The 24,226-nt window shown below is 33.6% G+C and overlaps 1 protein-coding gene across 1 annotated transcript; it reads left to right on the plus strand.

Annotated features, from left to right (window-relative positions):
* The first annotated feature begins 20,196 nt into the window (after positions 1 to 20,196).
* LOC115952508 (macrophage migration inhibitory factor homolog) lies at positions 20,197 to 23,274 on the plus strand. The gene is made up of 2 exons (XM_031069688.1): positions 20,197 to 20,406; positions 22,855 to 23,274. The coding sequence occupies exons 1-2, from the start codon at positions 20,296 to 20,298 to the stop codon at positions 23,080 to 23,082; spliced, it is 339 nt and encodes a 112-aa protein (XP_030925548.1). The 5' UTR covers positions 20,197 to 20,295; the 3' UTR covers positions 23,083 to 23,274.
* Positions 23,275 to 24,226: the final 952 nt, after the last annotated feature.

Consider the following 24,226-nt stretch of genomic DNA (forward strand, 5'->3'; position numbering starts at 1 on the left):
TCATCACTCATCATCAGTCATCAATAAAAACACAAACACCCCACAAGCAAGCACAAACATCTTATTTATTTTTTAGGTTTTGGAGGAAACTAGGAAAGGATCATAGATTAAATACCTATGAAAGCTCAAGCAACCGGCAACGACAGCGGCAAGATGGGGCTCGCGTGGGCGGCGGTGACAGTTGAGACTCTCGTCGTCTCGCATGATAATGGCAGCGTTGGCATGGGTACTGCCGTACTGGGTCTAGGTAGACTCTCACCGTCTCGCATCAGTGTCAACGTGGCGTGGGTACTGCTATAGCAACATGGGCGTGGGCGTAGGTAGTCTCCATCTCTCTATCTTGCCTCTCTATCTCTCTGTCTTGCCTCTCTATCTCTCTGTCTCACCTCACTATCTCTCTATTTCCTTTCTTTTTATTTTTCCTTCGTCTTTCACTTTCTCCGTTAGGTTTTTTTTTTTTTTTTTTTTTTTTTTTTTTTTTTTTTTTTTTACATGGGTCATGGGCTCTTGCCTCTTGGGTTGGCCGGCTGGGCTTGGAATTCAAGATTTTTGGGAGGGGGGCCTGAGCTAAAAACTAAGGGGCCCAAGCCTATATATATATATTCTTTTTTTGAAAATTTTAACTTGCTAATTTTTTTTTTTTTTTGGCCCAGGGGGCTCCTAGCCCCTATCTAGATTCATCCCTAGGTAAGGGCCGGAGTTCAAATCTCTAAGAGGGAGTTTCACACACATATACACTTAGATTAGGCTAGAGTAGAATTTCTATCTTGTATAAAAAAAAAATGGAAATCCAAAAAGTGTTATGAATGTAAATGAATACAAATGTTATGACTAAATAGACTGAAGCGGATTGAAATTGAATAAATGGATCAAAGTGGACCGAAATAAGGTGAATGGACTAAAGTGGACCAAATTAGATCAAAGTCGCCTGAAATGGACTAAAATGGGCCGAAGTAGACGAAATTGGACCAAAATAGACCGATATGTATAGAAGTGGACTGAATGTACCTAAACAGACTAAATGGACTGAATTACACCAAATGGACTAAAATGCTATATTGATGTGGCTCAACAAAAATTTAGCAACAATAATACTAATGATGATTAGGGGTGTCAATTTGGGTTAGCGTCTCAGGTTCATGTCGTGTTGAGGTAGGGGTATTTGATTAAATGTCTCAACCTGAACCCAACCCATTTAATAATCATATCATGACTCTTCAACCTTAATCCAACATGTTAATAAAGCAGGTTGACATGACCCAACCCACTTGACACTCTTATAAAACGGACTGTGTTGGGTTGACATGAATGTAACACAACCCATTTCAACTCACTTAATATTAAATATAACATTCATATAGAAATAAGTTCTTCATATCCTGAAAGTAATGCATATACTTTAAGTCTTCAACCCACATTCAAAATAACATAGTTTAACAAAAATATAACATCTATCTAGAAATAAGTTCTTTACACTTCAAAATAAGTGCATACACTTCAACCCAAATTCAAAATAACATAGTTCAACAAAAATATAACGTCCACTCGCCAAGTGCTAAGTATCAATATTGAAAGAGTTGGTGCAAACAGTAAATTGATCATGACTAGGGTTTATAAAGTTTCAATTTACAATTTATCACTTGTAAGTTTTTATAATTACTCACTTTTCTTTTTAAGTTTAAATTATAGGTTTGATATAAAAGGTATTTAACAAATTTAAAATAAAATGAATATTTATTTGTTATACGAGTTAAACGGGTTATGTTAAATAGGTCATTTTGAGTTGATACAAATAAATTGGTGTGTCAAACATGTTTATTACAAGTCACGTTGGTTGGCCCGCTTATGACATGTTTCTTATTGTGTCGACGTGTTTATAACCCAAACCCACTAAGGTCCAACCCTAATCTACAAAAACCTTTGTCATGTTCGTATCATATTCGCGGGTTAGGTCAAACATTGACACCCCTAACGATGATGTGCTTATGGTAATAATAGCGCTTTCAATATTACTAATGATGTAGCATAAACCACGTGAACATCAAATGATTAAATCTATTAGGCTTTAATTGAAACACTAATACAAGAATTGACAGGTTGAGTGCGACTTAGATAGACTAATTTAGTAGCTCGAGCATGCAGTTTGATAATACTAAAAGCAAGATTCACGACATGTCATGAAACTCATGATTAATATAATTAACAAAATTATGAAGTGTGATTAATTAAGCAGGAAAAGTAACCCAGACAATAGTAGAGTAGCAAAAAAGTCAATATTTAAATCCAACATAAAACAAAATGATAAAACTAGGGTGAAACCAGAGTTGAAGACAATGTGAGGATGATAGTATCTTAGAGAATGGGGACATGACTTTGAGTGATGCATGCTTATGGGGTTTGATAATTGATTAGTACAATTCTCATGCTACAAGCAGGAGTTACTTCAAGAGGTGATCCTACTAATTGACTGAAAACAAAGGCTTTTGGTAATGCTCTTAATTATTTAGGTGAAGAAGATGATAAGATGGGTTTTGAATATGAAAAATTGATAGTTATAAGTGCAGGATGAGATGATCCTTAAGCTCAAATGCCTCTCCCATTTATACTAGTGAAAAAGCTTACTCTACTGGAATGGAAGTAAACTTGAGTGACCCAAGACAATGCAACTTCTTACATAGACCAACGAGTTAGCATGGCTGTATGTCTGCTTGTCACTAGCTATTTCGTTTAGTATTTAGTTTATTTTGTGGTAAAATTACAACTTATCCACATGTGGTTTGGCCAAAATTTAAGTTGTCTACCTGTGATTTGAAATTCGACGCTTTATCCACTTGAGGTTGGCTTGGTTAGAGTTTCGTAACCCACTTCTGTTAAAAACATGGCTAAATATGTAATTTTGCTCCATTTTTATGTCTCTCCTTCAAAAATACAAAAAACATAAAAATACAAGATCAAATAAGATAAAAACAAAATTCAGCGAAACACTTGCATCGTGGGATTTCAAACTACAGGTAGGCAACTTAAATTTTGGTCAAACCTCAAGTGGGTAAAGTATCAAATTTTAAACCACAGATAAGTAAATTAAATTTCAATCAAACTACAAGTACGTAAGTTGTAATTTACCCTTATTTTGTTTATGTACAACTTTTTAAAACTTTACATTTTTAAAGGTATAATGGTATAAGTATACTTTTATTTTATTTTATTATTAATTTTTTTTTTTTGGGTGAGAAGAAGAGCAAGTAGACTTTACTCTTCAAAATTATTGGGAAGAAGGACTATTGCTAATTATGGTAGTTGGAAAGCAGCTTCAGCATTAAAAAAAGTGATGCTCTTTAGAGGGATTCGGGGAGGATTGAGCATTAAAGCCCGATTAAAGTACTAAAAGGTGTAGTAAATTAACAGAAGATTATGGAAAGCACGAATCGCATGCCGAGTGGCGGGTTCCACACCCTCTAAACCTGCCTATTATCGAACACATATTGTGTTGCATCACTTTCATGTTGTTGCCGAACTCAAATTCATGTTCCCATTCCCACCAACCCACATTCCTTCGGTCACTCCAAATCAATAATCCAGAAGGACCAGAACTTTTATGAGACATGATTCTCCCCCAGTTAATCCTTTTTAACTTCCTCGAATTGTTTGTTAAACGTGCAATGTGGTGGTATTTATTTAATTTTTTAAATATCACATGTCTTACGTTTACATAAAAAATTAAGGAAATTTTAGGATTCAATTTGGGGAAAGGATAGTTCCAATAAGACCATATGGGTTAGTGGCCACAAACACGTGTTGATTTGTTTGGGAGCTTAATGGACAATGTTAGAAAGAGTCAATACGCTATTGCTTTTAAGCATTTTATGCTTAGGAAGTATTGTTGTTTTGCTAAAATGAATTATATATAATTAAGCGAAAATATCATTTTGGTTCTTATATTTTGAGATCACTGTCAATTTGGTCCTTAAACTTTAGTAATAATCAATTTGGTATATGTTATTATCAAATATCAACATGCAATAATTTGGTCTCTATCGTCAATTCACTAACAAAAATTAGCTGCAAATTGATTGCAAATTGAAAATGAAGTTGGTTAAATTGACTACTAATAAGATATAGAGACCAAATTAACAGTAACCTAAAAATGTAAAAACTAAAATAGTATTTTCGCCTCTAATTTAACAGCTCAGTTGGGCGTGAAGCCCCAATCCCGTGTATTGAACTAGTGATGTCCTTTCATTCAAAAGAGCTTGTGCTTAATTGGAAAATCCTAGCACAAAAGTAAAAAATAAAGACAAAAATTAATAAAGCCCCACCCAAGGAGTAACAAATGTGTGAAAGACAATTGAAAACCTAAGATTCCGTTTGGCTAGGTGAATTTTAAGGAAAATGAAAAGAGAAAAAGAGAAAAGTGGAGAAAAAATGATAATTTTGTATGTTTCGGTAAAAGAGAAAGGGAGAGAAAACTAGTGAGCCTAAGTGTTTTCCTTTTGAACTCAACAAAATATAACCTCCCTAAAATTGGAAGAAAATTGAAGTGAAAAACATAGGACTTCTCATGTGAACAAATTTTTCTTGTGCAATGATCATGTCAGTTTCTTTTTGGCTTTTCTTCTTATTTCTTCTTCTTCTTCTATTTTTTTCAAAATTGTCCCCCTTGCAACTTGGCCTTTTACGGCTCTTGTCACTTTCCTTTGTCCTTTGGGCAACAATCTTTTTTTTTTTTTTTTTGTTCATCTTCTCCTTTTATTTCCCTAATTTGTTTTGATTTCTTGTACTTCAAAAAAAAAAAAAAAACAAACAAACAAACAAACAAAACAAAACAATACAATGTAGTGTCGTACATGCACAATTTTTTAATAAAAAAAATTAATGTATATCTTTATATATATATATATATATATCTAATAGGGCTATATGAGTAAATTTATACAAAATTTATTTTTTATCTTCTTTTTTTCTTCTTAGCCAAACACAAATAAATGACTAAAATATGGTCTTGTCCTCCCCTCCGATTAGCTTATTCTGCCTTGTTCTTGCCCCACTCATTCATCACATCGAGGAAGATATTATTCCTATCCCATTTGGAACGGTTGGCTTAGACCTCCTCACGGGATAAGGAAAAGCCATCCATATTCCATAATCATAATGTCAAGTGGAGAAAAAATGATAATTTTGTGTGTTTCATTAAAAGAGAAAGGGAGAGAAAACTAGTAGGCCTAAGTGTTTTCCTTCTGAACCCACCAAAATATTATCTCTCTAAAATTGGAAGAAAACTGGAGTGAAAACATAGGACTTCCCGTGTGAACAAATTTTTCTTGTGCAACGATCATGTCAGTTTCTTTTTGGCTTTTCTTCCTATTTTTTTCTTCTTCTTCTTCTATTTTTTTAAAAATTGTCCCCTTTGCAACCTGGCCTTATATGGCTCTTGTCACTTTCCTTTGCCCCTTGGGCAACAATCTTTTCTTTTCTTTTCTTTTTTGGTGTTCATCTTCTCCTTTTTTTTTTTTTTTTTTTCATCCTTTTATTTTCCCCAATTTGTTTTGATTTCTTGCACTTAAATAAAAATAATAATAATAAACAATGAAGTGTCACACATGCATAAATTTTTAATAAAAAAATTAATGTGTATTTAAAATAAAATAAAAATCTAATAGAGCTATATGAGTAAATTTATACCAACTTTATTTTCTATCTTCCTTTTTTGTTCTCAACCAAACACAAATAAATGACTAAAATCTAGCCTTGTCCTTATCCTACACTCCAATTAGCTTATTTTGCCTTGTTCTTGCCCCACTCATTCATCACATCGGGGAAGATATTATTCCTATCCCATTTGGAACGGTTGGCTTAGACCTCCCCACGGGATAGGAAAAGCCATCCATATTCCATAATCATAATGTCAATTGGTTAATTGCTTAATTAATAATCCAAGGGCCAAATTTAAATTATAATCCATTGGATATATTATTATATTTTGTAAACTTTTATTTCCTTCATGATTGATGTCCTGAAATGGATAATGTTTGTTTTATAATGAATAAAATTAAGGTTAAAATTAATTTACACCATCTAAATCTGAGGTTACTTATCTCTCAAAAAAATAAAATAAAATAAACTTTGATGTTACTTTTAAACCGGTTCTCATACTTTCAAAAATTAGAATTTACTCATTCAACTATTATAATTATGTCGATGTACCCCTTTTGTCCTAGTCCATCACGTTTTTATTATTTTTCTTTTGAAATGAAATCGTTCTTTTATTTTTTATATTTTTTTTTTGTGGTTTAACAACAAAATTATGACTGATTATTTACATGAAGGACACATTGATATATCTGTAATATTCATTGGTGTAAATTGCAAGCTTTCACAGTGAATAGACTTATTTAAAAACGACCATAAACTTAACGTGTGTAAAACAATATTTTTGCCAAAAATTGTTTCAATTTTTTTCACGAATCCAAGGTGTATATGGTGCAACATTATTTAAAATCTCATTTAGAAAGAAGATACACAATTTTTTAAAATGTAACACTATATGCGCATTCATATTCATGAAAAGCAAAATTTTTATAGTAAAATTATTTTTTCCAGCTAAAAAAAGGGGTAAAAATTCTCTATCCACTACTAAATCATGCCTAAAAGATTACGAGGGGTCACTGAGTGTTCCTCAAGAGGTTTTGCTTGCCTTGTACACATCTTAATATTTTTTTTTTTTTTTTTTTTACATATTTTATTATCATCCCTTTAATTACTTTTTTTTCCTTCTCTTTTTTGCAATTTAATGAATGTCCTTTCACTTTCACTTTCACTTTCATTTATACTTACATTAATGTTAAAGTCACCTCATTAAGAATAGAAAAATATTTCAAACTTGTCCTGCTCCCATCCTTCCTAGGGCTGGTTTTCCCTGCCTTGAAGCGGGAATAAGATCCTCTCCATTTCAATTTCTTTCTATTTCATCAATTTCATTGCTGTGGTTTTATTTTTTTGGATTTAACAGTATACAGACAAACTATCACGACATTTGAAAATTTTAAATAATATGGTTGTATATAACCATGCATACTTTCAAATGTGTAAAATTTAAATTAAACTATGAAATCGAACCATTTCAAATAGAGAAAGATCATTTTCTTCTTAATAGGAAATTGGATTGAGATGGTAACTCCTAATTGCCCCTATCTTGCTCCGATACCATCCTTATTTTAAGAAAAAAAGTGGAGGGGAAAAATAAACATAAAGTAAGGAATTAGGTGAGGAAAGAAAACATAAATTTTTTTTCATATTTCCTTTTCCGAGGGGAAAAATAAACATGAAGTATGGTATTAGGTGAGGAAAAGAAAACACAAATCAAAATTTCATTTTCCCTTTTTCCTTTTTGGTCACACATTGAGCATTCGTGATCACACCTTTGAGCCTTTGAGGCGAATGTGGAAGAAGGTCCAGAAGGACGTCCCTGTCAGACAACTGGTGGACAGTGGGTCAGGCATAAGAAGATGGGAACAGCCATTGTTGTCGTAAATTTCCATTCAAATTGAGAGGTGGCTAACCTGAAGTGGCGGGTATAATATTGCTACTGCAGTAGTGGGGAAGCAACTAAATTATTAGGTCAATTTTTTTTTTTTTGCTAAAGTATGATGGGTTTTTTAAATGCACAGAAAATGACATCAACAATTGGACAACCTTTTTCCTATTAAATAAAAGGATTCGAATTCCTTTTAATGGCCCAATGAACATTAATTGTTTTAGCATTCAAATAATGAAATGTAAAGTTGTGTAGAGTGAGGCAGATTGATGGGCTTTGTCTGCCATTAGGGCACTAAAAATAGCCCAATAGAGCAAATCAAACCACCTCCACCTTTTACTTATGTGTATATTCAAAATTATACTTGAGCTCTTTTCCATAACCACAAAATTATATTTGACATGTTTACCAACAAAAAAAAAAAAATTATATTTGACATTTTTTGTGAAGGTTTTTTTTTTTTTTTTTTTGAAAGGGAGTTTGAATTCTAGATGTTTTCATTAAAAACATTAGGGGTGTCCAGCCAAATCCGGTACCCGACCCACCCGCCCAACCCGGCCGATCCGGACCGAGAACCGGCCGACCCGACGCCGGTGACGGTCGGCGGCGGATCCCCGATCCCAAAATCCGAGTCCCGCGGGTCGGTTGACGGGTTAAAGCATGGAAAACCGATTTCAACCGACCCGACCGGAAAACACACCGGAAAAGCTTTCTCCGTCGATTGAAGTAGTTCGCCGGTACGATTTTGTCCCATCTATCGAGATCCGGCGAGATCTCGTCGAGATCTGGCCTGATCTCTTCGAGGTCTCGCCGGATCTCTTCGAGATCGGGCCTGATCTCGTTGAGATCTCGTCGGATCTCTTCGAGATCGGCCTAAGCTCGTTGAGATCAGCCAAGCTTTCATCGAAATCCGGTCAGATCCAGCAAAAATAAGCAAATTTTGGCAAAAATCCGGCACGATTCTCACAATCCGAGCCCGACTGGAAACCGACCGGAAAACTTCGACGTCCGACCAACCGAACCGTTGCCGTCGGCGGGTCGGCGGCGGGTCCATATTTAAGAGACCCGAAGTGATCGGGTCGGTTCCGGGTTGGGAACAAACCCGACCCGGACTGACCCGTGGACAGCCCTAAAAAACATTAGGATGTGTCAACCACTTAAGTTATATTATAAGACTTTTAAGGTAAAGCTTTTTTATTTATAGAATTGAATAGTGTCAAACTCGCATGTTGATGTTGTTGCTAAAGCACATTCTCTTTCTCTGAAAAGGGAAAGAATAAAAAAACTAAAAACACATCAGACAAGAACGTTAAACAATTGATTTGGACAGAATTTCCATCGTTAAACAACCAAAAACGTACATTCAAAGAACATGAAAAGTTGGGCATTTTTGCACCTTTGTACATCTCTTTGTCATGCTATTTTTTTACCTAATCAAACTCCTTTAAAATAGATTACACATTTTTTGTCTTTAAAAGAGAATTCGAATCCAAATTCTTTGTTACTGTGAAAATTGGACCACATCACTAAATTACAAGATTCTTTAACTTATCCCAAACTTTTTTGAAATATTTGTTGAGTTCAACAATATTGTACAACAAAAGTACCCGTGATAATCCTTTTAAGAAAAGTAAACTTAAACTACATTAATTAATGTGGGATAGGCCAAAGTGCAAACCACATTTTTTTTTTATGAACTGAAAACCTTTGTACATCTCTTTGTCATGCTGTTTTTTTTTTTTACCTAATGGACTCTTTTAAAATAGATTACACATTTTTTGTCTTTAAAGGAGAATTTGAATCCAAATTCTTTGTTAGTGTGAAAATTGGACTATACAACTAAATTACAAGATTCTTTAACTTATCCCAAACTCTTTTGAAATGCTTGCTGAGTTCAACAAACAATATAGTACAACAAAAGTACCTGTGATAATCCTTTTTAAGAAAAGTAAACTTAGCACGCATTTGTATAATAACGTGTTTCATTGCTCGCGTCTGCGTTTTCTTCCTTTTTTTCTTTTTTTTTTTTTTTGGGACTAGCGCCTCTTGCACTGTTCATAAAACATGAACAGTATATTGAGACAAATGAACAATGTTTTGTGAGTGTGAATTGTAACCGGAAATTATTTTTTTATTATTTTTATTTTTTAATTTTCAGTTTTCAATAAAATAAGTGGTATCCAAACGCACCCTTAAACTGCATTAATTAATGTGGGATAGGCCAAAGTGCAAACCACCTTTTTTTTTTTTTTTTTTTACGAACTGAAAATCTTTTATGAACAAACGAAAGCAAAAAATCTTTACTAAGAATAAAGTACAACCACATACAAATTAGACGCGTCAACTTTAATACTTTTTCATCGCTCCATGGTGGATCAAATTCAACGATTCAATGCAGAAAATAACTTCCTCCACCTAAAAAATGTCTCTGTCTCACCTGTCACACAACTCACACCCAACCAAAAAACAAAATAGAACTACAAGGTTCTGTTCTACCCTCAACATTGCCCGAAAAGGCAAAACTTAAATATAAATTTTCAAGTGTAACATATTAGATTTGTCAAAGTATTTAATTTTTCAATGGCAATTAAATTCAATGGTGTTTGAATTTTATTTAAAAACTCAATATACTATATCTAAGTTTTAAGCTAACAAAAGTTGCTAGTTATTACTGCAATTTCAATAGCAACATTATATAGTCGATAAAATTTTACTAATTCTTATTTAAATCCACCACTAACATTACTTTTTCTTTTTTTTTTTACTTACGATTAACAATCTACTACCTCACCTAGCTTGAATCAAATTTATCGTGTGTATAAAGTATAAACTTTCTCATGCATTAGAAAGCTAACTACCACGGCACAATGTAAATGATTAATAATGTGTGGTCCATGACGAGGGATACCAAAGGAATCGGCTTGTTGAGGTAACTGGACCGCAAGTTATGCCTTTTAGATTGGAAATTTGCAAATTGCAATTTTGTAGTCGTTTTCGCCTTTTCGATGAGTGGATATTTTTCGAGAATTAGCGTAAGCTATCCTACATCCAGTTATCTTCTCTTAAACTTTAAAGATACAGTATGGTTTGAGCATATTAATTCTGTTTTATGGTAGTTGCTATTTAGTATATTTTAACAATTTTTAATTTAAAAAAATTAAAATTAAAAAAAAAATTTCTTCAACTTTAAGGTCAATTAGTAATCTCTAAGTATAACATATATAAATTTAAAAACATTTAACTTTTGGTTGACCCTCATAATATTTTAGTAATTTTATAAAATAAGTTTTTAAAGCCTTGCCATATCATATTTTGTTTAAATAGTAGAATAAATAGTTACACATAAAAACACAATTATAATATAAAACTATTAATTAATAATTATTATATTTATATATTCATTAAAATTCTATTTAAATATACAATCACAGTAAGTATCGATTAATAACAACCATAATTATAAAATTCATATTTTATATATATACTGTGGGTCCGAGAGGTCTGCAATCCGGCCTAAACTCTATCTGGGCCCAGGGCCCGTGCCGAGGAGGTATCTTGCCGAGGACGAATGATCAATGGCCGGGGTAGCAAGGGGAACGGCTGAGAACTTACCCTGTCCTCGGCATTCCAGAGCTTCAATGGGAAGACCAACATCATGGTGGAGGCAATCCCCAAACAGCCCCCTCAAGGGGATGTGAACGGAATGGGGCCCATAGGGAAGCAGGGTGTGAAATTGGACCAAGGAAAATGCGTCCCCTCTTCAGTAAATGCACCTGCCAATACCCAGAACTGATTAATGAGAAAAGACGTTTGGACGGTGTAAACTTCGATCCATGCAACTAATAGAAAGTTAGACGGGACGGTTGATGGGATGGATACAGAAATAAGCTCTTGCCTGACCTACAAGTGGAGGGTCAGGATCAACGAAGACGGACTATATAATAAAAAGGAAGGTGCACCAACCAGGAGGCTGGGAAAAATGGCCAAAAACCAGAGCCTCCCAGCCCACCTCCAGGAGAAAGACTCCATGGGTGAAGATAACCTAGACACGCACGAATACCACGAAAAACCCACCGCCTGGTGACTAAGGCCTAGCCTTCTAAACCCACGCTCTACAAATGATATTGTTTTGGGCCTTTTTACGTGCGAACCCCACACCGCTATGGTTCGTTACGAATCGTGTCCTTACACATACAAATCAAATAAATGTGTATTAATAACTTTCATTTTTTTCAAGTATTATTTTAATTAAAAGATAAGACAAAAAAAAACATAATTCTTTTAGATAAAAATATAAAATCATTTTTTTTTATTAAACTTTTCCATGAATCACACATGTTGCTTACTAGTATAGTAATATGATGGTCCAATACCCAAACTTAATTAAAAAAACATACACTCATATCATTGGAATCATCTTGATAATTTTGAATTACAATAAAGTGTAGTAGAGTTTCATGACATGTAATACATACATATATTTAGGGGGTGTCAATTCGGGTTAAGGCATCAGGTTCGTGTCGTGTCGAGGTAGGGGTATTCGACTAAATGCCTCAACCCAAACCCGACTCATTTAATAATCGTGTCATGACTCTTCAGCCCGAACCCAACCTATTAATGAAGCAGGTTGACACAACTCGACCCACTTAAAATGCTTAATAAACGGATCGTGTTGGGTTAACACGAATGTGATACAACCCATTTCAACCCGCTTAAAATGTGTATATATATATATATTTTTTTTTTTTTCATATAAAAGATAGAAATTTTATTTGATAAAATATGCAAAGAGTATATAAGAACCCTGCAAACAAAACAGGAACCTTTGACCCTCTGCTAACAGCGAAACAATTATGCAGGAAAATAACTATTTCTGCATAGACCACACCATTACACCAAAACATTATATAGACAAATAGGGGTATTTAACCCTCTGCTAACAGCAAAACAATAATGCAGAATTATGCAGAAAGCAACTTTTGTAGAATTCAAAAACAATACATAGAAACCTATAAAACAAGCAGAGGAGTCGGACAACTATTACAACATTACCGAACCTATACTGTAGAAGCAACAAATATGTAGAAAAACAAAATAGTTTCTACATAAACAAATAATTATGCAGAAAAATAACACCATGCAGAAACACATCAAATATGCAGAAACTATTAGATCACATTGAATTGCTAATTGAGCAACTACCAAATGTTGATACTCCTGCAAAAAACCAAGTGCTCCATCAAGAATGGACTTGGGTTGAATTTGGATATATTCAAAATAATATTTATTTCGAGCATTCCAAATTGCCCAAGCTGTCATTGCCCATCATTCCATCTCCTGTTGAGAAAGTTTGTCCATCAACCACCTAAATAGCATGAATATATCTTGAGCATCATTTGCAAAAAGAAGGTGACAGTTGATGCATGGAGATGAGAGCCCATTTTGTACATGACAAAAAATAAAGTTATCATTTGCAAAAAGAATGTGAGAAATACATACCCCATTTGTACATGATAATATTCCATGAATGCTCTGTGATGCCACTGCCTTCCTAATCAAAGATGAGAGTCCTTCTGCACATAAAAGGAACAAGTATGGGGATAGTGGATTTCCTTGGCTTATACCCCTAGAAGGGTAACAAATCCCTTAGGCTCTCCATTAACAATCACAAAATAAGTAGTAGTCACTGTTTTCATTGCTAATTTCACCCATTGAGCATCAATACCCAATATAAGCATAATATGTCTCAAGAATTCCCATTCAACCTGATCATACGCCTTACTGATATCCAATTTAATTGCCATTTGCCCTATCTTCCCTATTCTTTTATTCCTCATCCCGTGTAATACTTTAAATGCTACAATAGTATTATCAGTTATTAACCGATTAGGAACAAAAGCATTTTGTGAGTCTGATATTACATTGGGCAAGATAAGTTTTAGCCGATTGGCTAAGACTTTTGAGACAATTCTAGATACAACATTGCCTAAACTGATAAGTTGATAGTCAAAGACATTTTTTGGATCATCCTTCTTGGGTATTAGAGCAATATGTGTGTAATTCATCTTATAGAGCATATGACCCGAATTCAAAACAGAAAACAATGCATTAGTTACATCATTGCCTACAATGTGCCAATATTTTTGGAAAAAGAATGGAGACATACCATCTAGCCCAGGTGATTCGGAAGGGGTGCATGTGAAAAAGAGCCCGCTTTACCTCATCAGGTGTATACGGTTGAAGCATTTTGGTTCATATCAGGAGTAACCACTCTATCAACTGAGTCCAGAACAAGATTCAAATTAGTCGAAGTAGTAGAAGTAAATAAAATTTTGAAGTATTTTTCAACCACACTTGCCACCTCATCCTTAATATTGCACCATCTGCCCTGGTCATCCAAAAAACCTGAAATGTGATTTTTTCTATGTCTCTGGCTTGCTCTCTGATGAAAATACTTTGTGTTCTTATCCCTTGCAGGTAACCAAATTGATCTAGATCTCTGCCTCCAAAATAATTCCTCCTATAATAATAAAGCATTTATCTTATCCTTCACTTTCTGGATCACTTCAAGATTATCTGCATTATTCATAATGTAAGATTCTCTAACTCCAAATTTTTTTTTCTCTTCTATCTTTATCTTTGAGTTTCCCAATTGTCTACTCCATCCCACCAAAGATATACTGCACTTTTTGATTTTTTTTCAAATAAACTGTACATTGGGCTACCCATGGTTATTGCACCATTCCAAGTTTCATGAATAATTCCCTCACATTCCAAATGCATTGCCCACTTTTCTTCAAATCTCTTGGGTTATTTTTTCCTGTGTGCCCCTTGTGTATTAACATTGGTTGTGAGCATTATTGGGTCATGGTCAGAATATGATGCTTGAAGGCGTGTAACCTTGCTATGTGGAAACAAAGCCTTCTATTCGATTGTAGCACATGCTCTGTCTAGCCTCTCTTGAACAAAAGCTTCTCACAGACGTCCATTCCACCATGTGAATATATTCCCATAGAAGCCAAGATCAACTAAGCCACACCGTAGTAAAACAATCCTGAATTCCTCCATTAATCGATTTGGCTTTGGTATTCTCCCTTGTTTCTCAACAGAGGCTAAAATCTCATTATAATCACCAATACACAGCCATGGTAATGAACTTCTACAATGCAGATTTCTCAAATATCCCCAAGATTCATGTTTACGATGTTCCTCCGGTCTGCCATAAAAGCCAATAATTCTCCATGGTGAATTCGGATCAGTCATAACATGTGCATCAATATGATTGAAGGAATAGGTCTGAACATGTAGATCAACCTCTTGCTTCCTAATTCAAGCTAAAACACCGGCTCTCCAAATACACGGGATTGTAAGCATCGATTGATACTGTAGGTTAGCTTGAATTCTTCTCATCTCATCTATTGTTTGTTTTGTTTCCATGAGAAACAAAATTTTGGGAGCTTTTTCCCTCACCAAATGAGAGAGAATAGTGACTGCATGGAGGTTCCCACACTCCCGGCAGTTCCAGCTTAAGATATTCATTGTGCTCGGTGGGATTGAATCTTAGCCTCTGTTGTTGTGTTTGTTGAAGAATCATTCCAAACCTTTGAATGTTTCTTGTCTTCATTGGGTTCCACCTTTTTCCTATGCTTGTTTCCCACCCCATTGGTAGCATGCTTCATTTCTACCTTAGATGTAACCTTAGGATTTTTAATTTTTCTCCACTTACGTATTTGTGGCTTACCTTGTTGTTGTTTATCAAGTGACAGGGAGTTTAAGTCCAACTCATCAAGGGCTTCACTAGTAGGAGGCATATTTTCAACCAAACTCTGCTTCTCATACAAGATAGGTACACTAATCAGGCTGTCTCCAATAATTTTGGGGTCCTTCTCTATCCCACTTTCACAATTTAAATCCATGATATCACGGTTTAAAAAACTACTGTCCGATGGATTAGGAAACTGGGCTTCAATCTCGTTCGTACCCATGAAAGCAATTACCTGTTGCTCAATATTCTCTATAATCGTTGCATGGTCATCAGTGTTATCTTGTGAGGTCCCCGGTTCTGAATTATGTGGTGGTTGCAGCGGTTGATTGGTATCTCAATTACCATCATTCTCCTTCCTGTTTCTCTTTGGTGGGCTAGGTGGTCTATTTCTATTATTATTAACATTTAGTTTACAATAACTTGCTCTCAGCCAATCACCATACAGACTATCTCTACCATCCTTGATCTTTTCCTTCGTGCAAGCCTTTGATTCATGTCCTAAAAATCCACAATTGAAGCATAGCCCCAAAAGGCGTTCATACTGAAAGGCAACCCATGCTCAATCCTCTTTTGGACTAATGACTGGTGCACTTCTTCGGATTGGTTTATCCAAAGGCATCTCAACTCGGATTCGGAGGAAACGGGCTTGGTCAGATGTTATGGCCTTGCAGTCAACAGTAACAACTCAACCAATTCCACTATCGATATCTCTACCTGCCTCTTCATTTATACGACCAAAAGGAAGTCCCCATACTTGCACCTATATAGGAATGTGTAAGGAATTAACAAAGAAAGCCATCATCCCCTTTTCCCATCGCCAAAGTAGTAAGAGGTGGTTATCGAAACTCCATGGACCATTATTCATAACCCATACTTGTTGGCTTTCCAAAGATAATTTGTACTGAATAAGCCCTTCTCCCACATCAGTAATCTTCAAGTCTTGACCAAATTTCCATATACCCCTTAAAAGATTTTTTGCTGCCCGAAGGTTGATGGGTTTTGCCGTGTTGAAACAACCAATGAGACTGAGTGAACATTCCTCAAGAATTTTCTCACGATGATTTGAACATACAGTAATAGCCTCACCTTCTTCCTCCGTCAAATTAAACCTTTGTAGACGTTCAATGAAATCCGAGTCCATGATGGACTTAGAAAAGACACTAGATTGTCAAGAACACTAAAAGGCAATAACAAAGAAAAGAATATCTAGAGAAACAAAAGAACAAGACAAGAAGAGGGAATTAACAATGAAAAGATAAACAAGAAAACTAGAAGGAATTAATAGTGGACAAGAGCAAGAAAACTATAAGAAATTTACAGTGGAAAGATAACTAGTAGAAATTAACAGTGAATTAATAGTGGACATTACAAGTAACAAAGGACAGAATAAACAAAGTAAATAGTGAGGAACCCCAAACCTAACCACATGAAAGTCTCATCATGGTGGGGTAGAGAAAACTAGTAGGCAGTAGAGGAAATCTCACCTTTAGTGCGAAGAAACACTCCTAGCAAGAGGAGAGAAAAAGATGGGTTCAACCCGCTTAATATAAACTATAACATACAGACAAAAATAGGTTCTTTACATTTTGAAAATAATGCATACACTTCAAATCTTCAACCCACATTCAAAATAACATAAATCAGCAAAAATTTAACATTGATCTAAAAATAAGTTCTTTACATTCTAAAAGAAGTTTATACACTTCAACCCAAAATAACATAGTTCAACAAAAATATAATATCCATCAAACTCACCAAATGTTAAGTATCAATATTGAAAGAGTTGGTGCAAACAATAGACTGATCATGACTAGAGAAAGTTTCAATTTACAACTATATCACTTGTAAGTTTTTGTAATTACTCCATTTTCTTTTTAAGTTTAAAATATAGGTTGAATATAAAAGATATTTGAGAAATCTAAAATAAAAAATGAATATTTATTTGTTATACGAGTTAAATGGGTTGTGTTAAATAGGTCATTTTGGGTTGACACAAATAAATTGATATGTCAAATGTGTCAATTGCAGGTCATGTGGGTTGACTTGCTTATGGTAAGTTTCTTATCATATTGCTTTCGGGTAGACCTGATTGTGACCCAAACCTGCTAAGGTCCAACCTTAACCCGTAAAAACCCGTGTTCGTGGGTTGGGTCAAATATTGACACCCCTACATATATTGAATATCTTGGCACAAACACGATATACAATGTGTAAGTGACTTCATGAAACCACTATCTTATATCAAGTAGGATCCACATGCTGTGAGAAAAGAGTTTCCTGGGGTCGCTTTATGAAATAATTTTTCCTATACAAGGTCTATCTACATTGAATATTGTTGGGTTCTCTACACACCAAACAAAATAGCAAACATTAAAATCTCTAGCCATACTATCATCAAAGATGCCTTCTTTTAAGGGTATATATAAGGAAATTCAAATTATGGACATATTTTTTTGGAAATACCAAGAAATATCATTTGACCTTAATGTCATTGGCATAAAAAATAACTTTAGAAAGCTATGTGAATCACATGATGTCTTTATGGCATTCTTGATATGTTGTAATAGATCCTCTAATGGAATGACCATTTGGTTGCCTTCATTACTTATTACTTAGTAAAAGTTATCCATTCAATTGAGAAATAGTTATCCTCCCTAAAATGGTTATAATAGATATTTCTTAGTAGGTGGAATAAAAATAATATGCTCACTTCCACATAAACATAACAATTAATTAATTCTAATTTTACAACCAAACATATTTGTCCATTTTCATATGCCCATAACAATTAATTTATTATAAGATGACAACCAAAGATATCTTTTTTTTTTTTTTTTGGTGTGTTAATTAAGAAAAGACAGCTTGAGTGCATGTTTACAGCCATCAACCCAGTTGAGCATGGGGCCACCCAAGCAATAATGCAACATGCAACTACTCGAATCCACAATTCTTAGATTCTTAAGTGTGACGGTGACGAGTTTCCTACCACTAAGTGTGCGTTTGGATGTGGATTAAAATTATAAATTATTTCACTATTTAACTTATTTTTATTACTATTTATGAGCCCCACTGCACTTCTTGGCACTATTCATGGGCTCACTGTACTATTTCAACTAACTTTTACCTTTATCTACAATGTTTTCAACAATAAGTTTTCAGTTTCAACAAAATAAGCGGTATCTAAATAGAACTTAAAGGGTTGTTTGGTTTTTTTTTTTTTTTTTTTTGTTTTTTTTGTTATCACTCCTCACTCCTCACTCAATTTTCATCACTCATCACTTAAAATGCCCCAATTTCCTATACTCCACACGTTTGGCACCATCACTCAGTTATGTTTTAACCAAAAAAGCCAAAAAAACTGGGACCCACACACTTTAACCTCACCTGTGTACTTGACCTCCTACCCGGCCCTATTAACTCCACTAACTAGTTGAAACCTCACTTTACCATCACATTTTTTCTCCATTTCTACTTCACTCATCGCTTGTTTCTTCCTCCCTCGTCCTCGCTGAAACCTAGCCCACAACACCTCTCCCTCAACGTCCTTACTCCTCATCAAAGCCAATCCGACTCCCCTCGTAACTTCCAACAAGGCTTAAAGCCGATCCGATGCCCCTGTTCCGATATCCCTGTTCCTCCCTTCGTGACCCATTCATGTTTGTTCAAGGAATGGGTGTTTTGAAACCCATTCATATTTGTATTTTGAAACCCCAAATCCAAATCCAAATCCAAACCCATCCTTACCCGGTCATGGAGTGCAACGAAGACCAAAAATATTCTGTGATGAAGAAAAAAAAAAAAAAAGGAAGAAGAAGAAAGAAAAAAGAACTACAAAACATGTTTGTGGGTTTGGCCATTTTTGTGTGGATTTGGATTAGTATGGAGTCTTTGAAATCGGTTGGTTTTTATTGTGTGGATGAACATGTTTATGGGTTTGTGTTTGTGTGTTAGCGTGTTAGAGAAAAGATCATGAGAAGTGAAAAAAGAAAGAAAAAAAGAAAAAGAAAAAAAAAGAGAACCCAAAAACCTAGTGAAAATGAATGAAAAAAAAAAAATGCAACCAAACCTAGAAACTCAATGTGAAAATGAAAGAAAAAGAAAAGAAAAAAAAAGATGAAGAAGACAAGACTAGACCCAGCGTGAAAGGGAAAAGAAAAGAAGAAGAAGAAGACCACCTAAACTCACCGAACCCAATGAAAAAAAAAAATCAAAAGTTGCGGCTGTTGCTCTGACCATGAGTCCCTCAGTGTGTGTTTAATTACGAAAATACCATTACAAACTGAGTTTTGAAAACTGAAAACACCTAAAATGTGTTTTCAGTTTTCATAACTCATTACTAAAAAATATACAAAAACTAAAAACAAAAACTAAACACATTTTTCAACTGTGAGTACTACCATTTTTGAGTCATAAGTGATAAAAACAGAGTTATAAGTAATGAAAATGCAAAAACCAAAAACAGCCCTAAGCCATAATCACAAATGGATATTTTTTACACCTCTATTCATTATCCCTATGTTTTAGAGAGTGGGCCACCTACAACTATGGCCCCACATATTTGTGGGATCCACAATTCTTGAACAGTCCAATCTATAGAATCAAGATATTAATCGTAAAGCGAGCTCACGAGATGCTACTCTTCTCTCTCTCTCTCACTCTTTTTATTTTTTATTATTTTTTATAAATATTTTTAATTTGCTAATACTCCGTGATTCTCTCTCTCTCTCTCTCTCTATGATTGGAGCTTATTATTATTATGTATTTTTGTATATAAGAAAAATTGTACGAGTACGACCGTGTCATTAAAAACGTGTCCAATGAGAAAGTGACAAGATGAAGCCGTACGATAACTAGTGTATGGACTCGAAGACATTGCGGTATATAAAAAGGCAGACTTAGCGCAACATTTGAGAAACACGAATCTAATTAACTATCTAAAAGCCCCTCCGGTCATTTCGAACATTTGACACACTTGTTGATACAAAAGATAAAGAGGAAGATGCCTTGTCTTTATATTTCTACCAACGTTAGCCTAGACGGAGTTGACACAGATCCCATCTTTTCTGAACTCACCAAGGCTGTCTCTACAATTATCGGAAAACCAGAAAATGTATGCTCTTTTTCTCTCTCTCTGTAATTCAAGTTTCTTCTAGTTTTTAATCCAATATTCACTTTAAGAAGTATTCCTTAATTTCATTCTTCGTTTTCTTATATATATTTTTGCTAAGATAATCCTTAATTCATTCAAGCATAACAAACAAAAACTTGGTTTAGGGGGAAAAAAAAAAAAGGCAAATAGAATATCAAGGAGTGCTTGCTATGGCAGAAATGATCTTTTGCTTTTCTTTCTCCTCCTTGTTCATCTTTTTTTCTTTTTCAATCTTTTACTTGTCCCCCAAAAACATTTTACCATCTGGGCATCTCTAATATCTTCTTTGTTGTGTGGTTGTAGTTGTTTTGTTTATAAGCTTTTTTTTTATTAGTTGTTATCATTATTGTAATTTATTTATTTATTATGAGTTGTTATGTTATGTTATTTGGGAAGTGACTGCATACATATCTTCACGTTTCCTTGTCTCTTAGTTCCTTGGAAGAATAATAGCTATTAATTTTTGATAATCTAATAATAGCTATTAATGACAGTAGATACCTTCTCCTATAATATATTAGTATATACAGGGAATCATGTGACTAAATATATCGTTGTCATGCGCGCAACTTGAATAATTTGCTTTTTGATTACTATAATGGATACTTGGCTAAGGTAATTTAGATGCTGGTCATAATTGGTCAACTCAAGGTAATCCATGAAAATTGGGCAATATGTATTAAGGTGAAAATACATACCATAAACCACAAAGAGTTAGGCTGTAAAGGTAAAGGGTAAGTCACAAAATACCTATGTCAAGTAGTTTTCCTCATTTTCAATGAAAAATTTTATATGAAGATAATTTTTCGCATTTTTCTGTATTTGTTAGTATCAAACAAAATTGGTAACTTTTCTTGTTTTAAAATAAAACAATTCTATCCTACACAAAACTAAATAAGGAAAACAACTTCACCTTAAGAAAAATTAAATTAAAAAAATATGTAAAAAGATAGTTCTTTTTAACCTATTTTAAGGTTACTATCAAATATAGAAAAATAATATAATTTTATACAAAATGCTTTTTCAAAAAATGATTCATTTTTATTTATTTTTTTAAAAATGCCAATATCAAAACAAATAGAGCATTAAAAACATCTTTGACAATCTTTGTAAGTTATAACTTATCATTGCCAAGTGAGATTGTTGTATACAATACACCATGGGGATTCATTCTTATAAGTTATTACTTATTAGGGTTTAATAGTAAAATTAGATTGGGTCTTATCTTTACCTTTTTTGCACTTAAACCCCAAGAAATTAGTTGAACAAAGAAAATGATATGTGTAGAACTACGGCGACTATTAAGTTTTAAAAGAAAAGATGGGCTATGCATACGGCAGAAGTGCGGACCACTTTAAGTCTCTTTTAAAAAAGGGCAATTGGATAACTACAAAAATCCTCTGTCAACAAATGAGAACTGCACGTTTATATGGAAAAATTTGCAGGTGTACCTTTAAATTTGGAATGTCAATAGCCCTGCAAGTTAGGGCAAAATTTGTCTTATAATATACCAGCAATCGGAGTCACTCTCAAATAGGAAATCTACATTTTTTTTTTTTTTTTTTTGAGAAACAAACACATACACACATGAGAGAGACGGAAAGAAGTTCTAATACAAAGACGCATCACAACTCTACTCAAAAGTTATGGTAGGAAAGCTACATTGTATTGTCTGTTTTTACTCCTTTTTTTTCTTTAGCAAAAATATAATGCACAAGTAAAAAAAAAATGAGGATTTTTTTTTTAGTTAAAAGTTAAGGGGAAAAAAATAGATTAAGAATGATAAGAAAATTAAAATTAATAGAAATAATAAAAAAAAATCACACTAATTAAGATAGTGAAGAGTAAAACTTCGGATTGAAGAGAATAGCATAAAAAGACACACATGTGGCTGATCCTGAGAATCCATATATTTATAAACAAGTCAAGTATTAAAAGTTCTAGCTTGTTTTTAATTAATTTTATTTTGAGCACAAGTTGAGCTTGAGCTCATCACCAAATAACAAAATTACATGTTCAAGCTTGATTTGTTTCTTTGTTGAACAAACTTGAGCTTGTTCATGAGTTACTTGATTAATTTATTATTATTTTTTGTATATAGTAAAACTACAACTAAATTTTTTTTACCCCTTCACAAATTGATATTTTTTACTATGAATGGACTGATTATATATTATGTTTTAGTTTAGCTCGTTTAATAGGCAAGTCTAACCTTGAACTTGGGTTTGGTTTGTTAGATAATCAAACAAACATAAATAAAAAAAAAAAAAAATAAAAGTCTTTTTTTGAGCCGAACTTGAGTTGTTTATAAATAGTTTGGTTCATTAACTGTTCTAATTATTATTGTTGAATAAGTAATACATTTTGCTACCACAAGAAAATTAAGATTCTCTTATTCCTTTTTGGCAGTATGTGATGGTAATACTAAAAGGATCGGTGGCCATATCTTTTGAAATGAACAAAACACCAGCTGCGTATGCTGAGATAGTATCAATGGGAGGCATTAATTCAGACGTGAAGAAGAAGCTAATTGCTACCATTGGCACAATTTTGCAGTCCAAGCTGTCTGTTCCCAGGACTCGATTTTTCCTCAAAGTCTATGATACAACTGCTGGGCGTAATTATTCCAAGTTATGACAAATTTGTGATGATATAAAATGACATTATGATTGCAACCCGTTTATGATTTTTGTCACTTTATGTGGCTTGTTATGATTATTTTTCTATAGATTAGACAGTATTCCTATGATAAGTCAGGCTTGCTTGTATGATGGCTGGGCTCCATGCATTAATGTATTTGTTTTACAATAATATCAATAAGAAATTTTATAAGCTAAAATGATGAAATGTCTCTGCTAATTTTTTTTGGGGGGGGGGGGGGGGGGTGAAGAGTAAAAAATCAAACAAATTTCAGATTAAAAGAATGTTGATCATGAGTTTATTATTTTGTTTTTTTAGAGAATTTCAATCTATGACGTCTGCTCATGAGTTTATTATTATTATTTTTTGAGAATTTCAACTTATGACGTCTGCTTGTGATGATAGTTCTTCATTATCAAACCAATATACTAATCTGATTTTAGTGTAGGCAGAAGATCGAATACTTTACCAGTTAAGTTTTAATCATAAGATCATTATATATTGAAGTGTTGCAATTATTGTATGTATTTAAATCATCAATTCAGATAAGCACTACGTTACACATTTGAGCCAAGACACCAATCAGTTTTTGATATAGGCAGGGGGTTGAACAATTTATCCGTTAAGTTTTAATCAGGAGATCATTGTATATTGAAGTGTTGAAATTATTGTATATATTTAAACCATCAATTTAGATAAGCACTACGTTACACATTTGAGTCAATACACCAATAAGTTTTTGATGTAGGTAGAAAATTGAACGCATTACCCGTTAAGTTTTAATCATGAGATCATTGTATATTGAAGTGTTGCAATTATTGTATATATTTAAACCATCAATTCAGATAAGCACTATGTTACACAATTGAGCCTATACAAAATCAACATCTGCCATTCATCATTGAATATATAATTCACATTCTATACAATACTCTGTCTCAAAAAAAATAAAAAAAAATAAATCTATACAATACCAATATTAATATATACCAAAATCACAGATTGGAGACTGAGAAATGACTGTCAATGACTATCGTTTTTGAAACTAAATTATTAAATTCATCATATTTTAATAGATTAAACTTTTGGATCTTTTTTTTTTTTGGGGATCAATCATTATATATATAAATTATTTTTGAAC

The sequence above is a fragment of the Quercus lobata genome, chromosome 7, assembly GCF_001633185.2.
Source record: "Quercus lobata isolate SW786 chromosome 7, ValleyOak3.0 Primary Assembly, whole genome shotgun sequence".
Classification (NCBI taxonomy): Eukaryota; Viridiplantae; Streptophyta; class Magnoliopsida; order Fagales; family Fagaceae; genus Quercus; species Quercus lobata.

What these genes read in the sequence shown, in the direction of transcription:
- LOC115952508 (XM_031069688.1), top strand. Translation starts at nt 20,296, where the DNA reads ATGCCTTGTCTTTATATTTCTACCAACGTTAGCCTAGACGGAGTTGAC. An exon ending in TTATCGGAAAACCAGAAAAT is followed by an intron (nt 20,407 to 22,854) that starts GTATGCTCTTTT and finishes CCTTTTTGGCAG; the next exon opens with TATGTGATGGTAATACTAAA.